The sequence below is a fragment of the Borostomias antarcticus genome (genome assembly GCF_949987555.1).
Source record: "Borostomias antarcticus genome assembly, chromosome: 6".
NCBI classification, from domain to species: Eukaryota; Metazoa; Chordata; class Actinopteri; order Stomiiformes; family Stomiidae; genus Borostomias; species Borostomias antarcticus.
This window is the reverse complement of record NC_140239.1, coordinates 6377982-6386312: the sequence shown is the minus strand read 5'-3', so window position 1 is coordinate 6386312 and position 8331 is coordinate 6377982. Positions and strand designations below refer to the sequence as shown.

Below are 8331 nucleotides of genomic sequence, written 5' to 3'. Positions count from 1 at the left end.
GTAACCCAGCGCCCTCCCGTAGGTCGGTAATTTACCGTGTGAGAGTGTAAATAATACCCCAAGAGGCTTGGAGATACATTTATTCTATGCGCTCGCTCTCTCTCTCTCATTTCTCTCTCTCCATTCCTCTAACACCCACCCCACCATCACCACCACCCTCACAGAAAACAGGATTTAGAAAAACTCTCTCTCTTAGCTAAGAAGGATCTCTCTGCCTCCAGTGTTTAACTGCCTGTGTGTGTGTGTGTGTGTGTGTGTGCGCCCGTCTCCCTGCAGACACCAAGCAGTACCCGGCGTTCGTGGGACACAAGCCGGGGAAGAACAACACGCAGAGACACAGACTGGACATCCAGCTCATCATGATCATGAACCGAACACTGTACATCGCCGCCAGGTCAGTAGCACGCTCCCCCCTCATTGGTCACTGCCAGGCCTGGGGTCAGGTTACGGGCCTCGTCATTGGTCACTGCCAGGCCTGGGGTCAGGTACGGGCCTCCCCATTGGTCACTGTCAGTCCTGGGGTCAGGTACGGGCCTCCCCATTGGTCACTGTCAGTCCTGGGGTCAGGTACGGGCCTCCCCATTGGTCACTGTCAATCCTAGGCTCGGTAGATGCCTCCTCATTGGTCACTGTCAACCCTGGGTCAGAGACAGGACCCAGACTAGACAGGGAGGTATTTGAAGCGCGTTTGTTTTATCTCAAAGCTCATATTTACAGTACGGCACTGCTCCATTGGTTACTGTACGTGATCTACATGAAGCGCACCTCTTACCACCACCTACTGTCAAACAGTTCAAACAGCGCTGACAGCTTTTGATCAGTACTGTAGTATTTGCCCCAGGATTGCTGGTCACCTGCTCCTCTCATAACAGCTGTGATGTCACCTAAGTGGCCGGGGGGGTAGAAGAGGAAGAAGAAGTGACGACGGTATCTCCAGAGAGGTATCTCCTCTCTAGCGGCTAATTTGTCGAACAAGGAACTCTACTGTACCGACCATCTGGAGGACTCTGTGTCAGTGTGCCGTGAGTTAGCGTTATCGAGTTAGCGCTCGTGAGTTTCTGAAAGTTCGTTAACGCAGTCCGCCGGCACGGTCACTGTCTCCCAATGAGTCTCACCCCCCCCGTCCTCACCCGGCCCCACCCGGCCCCCACCCCGGGTCTCTGGAGGCCACCCAGAACGCCCATGTCACACGAGGTTACGGCTGATTGAGAACACGGGATCGTAGCGCCGTCAATCCGCTAACTGTTTGGCCGCTCGCCGTTCGACTGCAAGGCCGAACGCGTTCGTTAAAGCGGAATAACATGCGCTTGCTTTCACGAAGCGCTCTCGTCCGCGCCAGGGTCGGACTGATTATGCGGAGGCGAGATATGCTATCGGGACACATTATACCACGACGCGATACTGTCTGACTCCTGGTTCTTTAGCTTCATATCTTCCTATCTTATTTCCTTTTGACAGTCTGTGCTGCTGGGGCTTCCTCCCGGCTCGCCAGACAACCTCCCCTGAACCCCTGAGGAACACCAGACCATAAACAGGTCTGGGCTGGCGAAGGACGTCCACGTCCATATCTCACAGCCTGGGACACGGATATTGATTTCATTTCGTTGTATCCTGTTATATTTCCCTGTTATATTGCAAGTTCTCTCGACTTGCCTGCACACGGAGACCGTCCCAGAACCGACACCTAAATTCATCGGAGCAGAACGGAGCAGAGCAGAGACAGAGACAGAGACAGAGACAGAGACAGAGACAGAGACAGAGACAGAGACAGAGACAGAGACAGAGACAGAGACAGAGTAGAGACAGAGGAGAGACAGAGACAGAGGAGAGACAGAGACAGAGGAGAGACAGAGACAGAGACAGAGGAGAGACAGAGACAAAGACAGAGACAGAGACAGAGACAGAGACAGAGACAGAGACAGAGACAGAGACAGAGACAGAGACATAGCCAGAGACAGAGACAGAGACAGAGACAGAGACAGAGCAGAGACAGAGACATAGCCAGAGACATAGCCAGAGACAGAGCAGAGACAGAGACAGAGCAGAGACAGAGCCAGAGACAGAGTGGAGCCATTATCCCATTTGCAGCAGCAGCCAGAGGTTTCACCAGCCTGGTTCCTCCTGGTCTTTTGTGCTTGCCAGTCTAATTGAATGGGCCCTGATTGGAGGCTGTTAAGAGCAACAATGGCGTCTTTGTGTCCGAGGAGCGTGTCCGATGGAGTGGTGTCGCTGGTCGGAGGCTGGTGCTTAAGTACCACGGCTCTTTAACGCATCTGTGGTGGTCATTAAGATGTGGTTTGGTGCTGAGTGGTGCTGGTGGTGCCTGGGGGACTGGGGTGACTGTGTGTGTGTGTGTGTGTGTGTGTGTGTGTGTGTGTGTGTGTGTGTGTGTGCGTGTCGCAGGGGGGTCGGAGTCACAGGTCTGGTCTGGCTGTCGCCCACCTGCTCCAGGGGGCTGGCGGGGACCCAGAGGGAAACGAGACAGTGAGGGGTTTATTAGTGGTGTGTGTGTGTGTGTGTGTGTGTGTGTGTGTGTGTGTGTGTGTGTGTGAGAGTGAGAGAAGGGGAGGTCACACGACCAGTCTCGCCCTCGTATATCTAAAGCAGACGGGAATGCCGACACATGCTGTGGGAATGTAACCCGGGAATTGCCGGAATTGCGTCCGCTGAGCTGGGTGGGGCGTCCCGGCTCGAGACTAACCGAGGAATGTCGAAATCGATGGCTCAGAGTTACCGATACCGACTGCAACCAGAGAGAGAGAGAGAGAGAAAAGAGAGAGAGAGAGAAAATGAGAAAGAGAGAGAGGCTCTATGCAAACAGACCCTGATACATAGAGACCCAGTCACTGGAAAACTAGCTGGGTAATCAGTGAGGAAATCAATGTGCGAGGTGGTCAGCGCTCCACACAGTCTTTCCCACAGCTACAGTACAAACTATGCCATGCAGTTCGAACACATCAATAGCCGCCTTTGTAACTGTCGCCCAGCGGAGTCCGCCAATGTTCCAAAGCCAGTATTGTGTTCCAGAGGCGGTATTGTAGTCCAAGTCCGTGTTTGAAGACCTCCGTCCTCATTGGCTCCCGCTGCTCAGCTCACAGATGGACGCTGGGTAACGGTGTCCAAAAGGCTCAGTCTGTTTAGTGAATGGGATCTGGTCTAAACCCTGCTGGCAAGTGTTTCTCCGGCAGTTAAAAAACACAAGTGCTTTTAACAGCGGGCGTAGCGCAAACACACCCCACCGTGGATCGGAAAACGATACGAAATGGCTTAATCCTCAGAGTCAACAGGACGAGTAAAGAGTAAAAAAGTGTAATCCCCCCCCCAGCAGATGTGGATATTCTGGTATTCATACCAGAGACCGAAGTGATATTAAACCAAACGTGGACCAGGGTGTAATTGCTTATTCATTAGGAGGTTATAGAATCTACTGCTTTTTCCACCAACCCCCCAGCTTCCAATATGCCTAAATCATTCAGACTTTCACATATCAGATTATATATTCAACACACATCTGTTCAAGGCAGTTTTAATATTCAGCATTACTCAACCTCTCTGCTGGGGAAATGATCGGACTATATCCTGCTTTTATCTCTCATAGATTGCTATCAGATCTGACTGACTGATTTAAATTGGAACTCTTACTCTTCTAAGCTTAAGAGGACTAAACTCATATAAAATGTTTTTTCATCAGTTAGGTTCAGTAAAATTGATGATGCTTAGCACAGCCTGTGTGTGTTTGTGTGTGTGTGTGTGTGTGTGTGTGTGTGTGTGTGTGCGTGTGTGCTAGTAAGGTCCTGCCTTTCTGATCAGAAATCCGAACACCCACTGAAGCGTCGGATTCTGAGATAAGTCTGAGTGAGTTCCTTCATGTTACAGTATGTGCCTCCAGGGAAAATCAGCCAGCCAATCAGTCAGCCAGCCGACCAGCCTATCATCCAACCAGCCAGCCAGCCAGCCAGCCAGCCAACCGACCGGCCTATCAACCAGCCAGGCAGCTAGCCAGGCAGCTAGCCAGCCAGCCAATAGGTGTCCTGGTATGGTGGTATCCTAGCGCTGCTAGCTGGCACGGCCAGACTGTTCTACGTACGGGGCATAGTCCCCATTCCCTGACCGCGACTCCCGGGCACCACGGCAACGCAACTCAGCCTGTGTTTACAACCTCAGTGGTGGTGGGAAGCAGAGGGAGGAGAGAGAGAGAGAGGGAGAAAGAAGGTTAAAGTTAAAGGTTAAAGTCCCACTGATTGTCACACACCTGAGCGCGTGAAATGTGTTCTCCGCGTTTGACCCATCCCCTGGGGGAGCGGTGAGCAGCAGCAAAAAGAGATTGATGAGAGAGAAGGAGAGAGAGAAGGAGAGAGGGAGAAAGAAAGAGAAGCAGAAGAGAGAGAAGGAGAGAGGGAGAAAGAAAGAGAAATAGAAGAGAGAGAGAAGGAGAGAGAGCAAGAGAGGGAGAGAGAGAAGAGAGAGAAGAAGAAAAAGAAGAAGAGAGAAGCAGAGTCTGTAAAGAATCTTTAACCATACTGTTCCACATCATTTACTCTCATTGCTCCAAGCCAGAAAAGCCCCAGTCTCTATGGAGGACGTGCAACCAGCCCTACAAACGTACAGTACAGTACAGTATTTATAGAACCTCTACAGCAGTACACACAGTAGAGTACATCTCAGCTGTAGCCCAGCTCGGCCCGGGAGCGCCCAAGGGTTCTGAGAGTCCTCCTTCTGGACCCAGCGGCCCGGCCGGCCGGGTCTCTTTGGGCCCGCACGGCGAAGCCACGAGGGTCTCGATTATTCTGCTGCGCTCCAAATCCCGTTAAAGCCCTCTAATGAAACGGATTACACCCCTGCTCCCCCTCTGCCCTCTGCTCTCTCTCCCCCTCCCCCACCGCTGGTCTCTTCCTGGTTGTCATCGCCGGTCTCACCCCTGGCCTCGCCCTTCGTCTCCCCTCCCTCGCGCTGTCGTGTACTGTACATGTAAATGAGCCCCCCCCCCCTCCCCGATGAGATCCCCCCCCACCCATCCCCCAAATCATGGCCCTACCAGAGGAGAACAGCATCCGGTGTGATCTCAGCCTAGCGCGTTCTCCGAAGAACCCTCAGTTCCTGTAGAGCTTCCCGTCAGCGAGACTCCTCTCCCTGAACCCTGTCTGCTCCTCGGGGAGACGGGGGAATCCTTGGCACCCTCCTCCTCCTCCTCCTCCTCCTCCTCCTCCTCCTCCTCCTCCTCTTCGTCTCTTGGCCGGCCTCTCCCAGTGTGAGGGAATGCGAACCAGCCGCAAGCCGAACAATATACAATGGGCCCCTCTTACCACACATGATCTAGTTATGGAGAGGCTGGTTTATGGGGGCTGGGGGCTTGTGGGGGGGGTGGCGGGGGGGTCGGGGGTGCTCATTTGGAAGGGTGATAGGGATAGGTAGTACGCGATGCATACTAACGACGGCCGGTCTTTTCTGCCGTCCGAGCGCGAGATGGTTTGACAAAGGGGCCAGCAGATGGACGGTGCAGCCGGCCCGCGGTCCCCCAGGAGAGAACGGGGTGTTATGAGAACTACATTCTTCCGCACAAAGGCCCTGTGTTCTCCGGCGAGGCCGCATGTCCGAGCGAGTCCCCCTCGTTCCTCTCTCTCTCTCTCTCTCTCTACGTCTAACTCTCTCTCTCTCTCTCTCTAAGTCTCTTTCTCTCTCCATTCAACTCTCTCTCTCGATCTACAGTAACTCTCGATCTTTTTCTCTCTCTCTCTCTCTCTCTCTACGTCTAACTCTCTCTCTCTGTCTAAGATTCTCTCTCCATCCAACTCTCTCTCTCTCCATCTAACTCTCTCTATGTCTAACTCTCCCTCTCTCTCTCTAAGTCTCTTTCTCTCTCCATCCAGCTCTCTCTCGATCTACAGTAACTCTCGATCTTTCTCTCTCTTGTCTCTCTCTGTCTTTCTCTCTCTCTTTCTTCTCTCCCTTTCTCTCCATCTCTCCATCCGAGACCGTCCTCGCCGCGGTCCCGTATTCGGAGCCGAGCAGATATTTGCATACCTTCCGTCTTACTCACACATTTTAGCCGAACTTCGGGGGGGGGGGGGGGGGGGTTCACATTAGGCACATTGTGCTTCGGACACAGGCGGCGGCGACGGGACCGGGACCCCGAATTAGCATCCGTTAAAACGACACCATTCAGGCCGGGGCCGGCGGCCCAGCGAGGGCCCCGGGGGGGGACGGTGACAGTTCGCTGAACCGGACCTGTGGCTCCTGTGGTCTTGGCGCTGTACTTCTCTCAGAGACGGGGGGGGGGGGATGAGATCAGCGGGAAGCCACCGGGCGGGCGGGGTGGGGGGGGGTTTGCAGGTCTGATGTTGCTCCAGGTGCTGGGGTCAGACGCTCCAGACCCCGGGACACCGGGGCCGTGTTGTGAGAGCTGGTGTTGACGCCGACGATCGTGTTCCGCAGCTGGGAAGCGGACAGGATGTTCCTCTGACGCATCATGGCTTGACTCCCTCTTATCTCAGCTGGAACCGGGTTCTGGAAGTCAGGCCGGTTCTGGAAGTTAGTCAGGTTCTGGATGTTAGCCAGGTTCTGGAACGCCACCAGCAGGGTAAGGACAGAGGAAGGATGATGGTGGAAGCCGTCACAATAAGCATTCTGGGAGTTTGGAACTGGATACCTCCAATGCAATTAGACATCATGCTACATTGCTTGGCGTGTGTGTATGTGTGTGTGTGTGTGTGTGTGTGCGCTTCCAAAGGATAATTCTAATAAACGTTTGGAGAAGGAGGACGATGTGGTTTCGGGGGGGTTTCAATCTCATCCCGTTCCCAGTGCCGGAGAACGCGGCAGATGTATTCAGTCCTCAATATTGAGTTTCCCCCTCGGATGGAGGTGAAATTACCACCCAGAGGAGATATGGTTTCATTAACAGTCTCTCTCTCGCTCTGCTCAGCGTTGGGGAGGCAGGACTCGTCATAACGCTTAATGAATTTGGGTGGTGGAGGTGTGATAAGGTACACTGCCGCAGCAGGAGAAGGGACCGGCCCCCCAGGAAACCCATATAAGTGGATTCATTTCAAAATATGTTCCTTCCCTGACTTGATTACATTGTTAATGAGAGAGAGAGAGTGTGTGTGTGTGTGTGTGTGTCACTTTGTGTGTGCCAAGTGAATCTGTGGGAGTGTGTGCGTGTGTGTCTGTGTGAGTTTGTGTGTGTGAGTCTGTGTGTGTGTGCGTATGAGTGTGCGTGTGTGTGCGTATGAGTGTGTGCGTGTGTGTGTTTGTACCTGCACCGGTTGGAGACAAGAACATAATTAAGCCGCAGTCTGATGATGTCGTCTGTTACGCACAGTGATTAAAAACACATTCAGTTGTAATCGCTAACGAATTAACAGCGGTTATAACATTTGGCACGGTCACCTTTACCTCCCTCGGTCTGTCTGTCTGTCTGTCTGTCTGCCTGCCTGTCTGTCTGTCTGTCTGTCTGTCTGTCTGTCTGTCTGTCTGTCTGTCTGTCTGCCTGTCTGCCTGTCTGTCTGTCTGTCTGTCTGTCTCTCTGTCTCTCTGTCTGTCTGTCTGTCTGTCTTCCCGCCTACTTGCCTGCACGTCTGCCTGTATGTCTGTCTGTCTGTCTGTCTGTCTGTATACATGTATGTGTCTGTCTGCCTTTCTATCTTCCTATCTGTCTTTCTGTCTGTCTGTCTTTCTTCCTGTCTGTCTGCCACCCTGTCTGCCTCCTTATGTCTGTCTGTTTTCCTCCCTGTCTGTCTTTCTTCCTCCCTGTCTGTCTGCCTTCCCGTTGACCTCCCTGCATCCCTCCCAGGCTACCTGTCTGCCTGGCACACGTTTCTCCACACGTCTAGAAAGCTGATTAGCCCCGGTGGTTTTTATGGCTTCCATATGCAGAGCTACAAGGGGCCTAGTAGGAAGGCCTGCGTTTCCAGTTAAGCACACTACTAAGTCCTGTCTGGGTTTTAATGGCTGTTGGTCTAGATTTCCTCTGGCTCAACACTAGGCTTAATTGACCTGAACAGCTCCCTGTGACTTGGCACCCCCCCCCCCCCTCCTCCACACCCCTCTCCTGCTTCACCCCTCTCAGGCCCCCCAGCGAACTTCACCAGGGACAAAGGGGTCTTTGTGACTGTCGCCGGCGACGGCAGGCACTCTAAACCTTTGTTGACTGTTTCAGTCTGACAGAGCACATAGCTGGCCTCCTTTGTATATTGTTATGTTTCTGGGTTTGAACAAAGTTCATACACAAAGAGAGCAGTTCTCCAGTGGCGCGAGCTGCCGCCTAACTTCAGGAAAGAGGAAATGTGTCTTTTTTGCTTGTCGAGTTTGCTTACTGTTGCTGATTATCTG

General features: G+C 53.0%; 1 protein-coding gene across 1 annotated transcript in view; it reads left to right on the top strand.

Annotated features, from left to right (window-relative positions):
• sema6a (sema domain, transmembrane domain (TM), and cytoplasmic domain, (semaphorin) 6A) overlaps positions 1-8331 on the top strand; it is a gene marked incomplete at both ends in the record, with an annotated part of 64414 nt that overhangs the window by 11874 nt on the left and 44209 nt on the right. The window contains one exon of the mRNA XM_084439648.1: positions 277-394. Within this exon, the coding sequence (XP_084295774.1) occupies positions 277-394 (118 nt within the window). The remainder of the gene's footprint in view (positions 1-276; positions 395-8331) is intronic.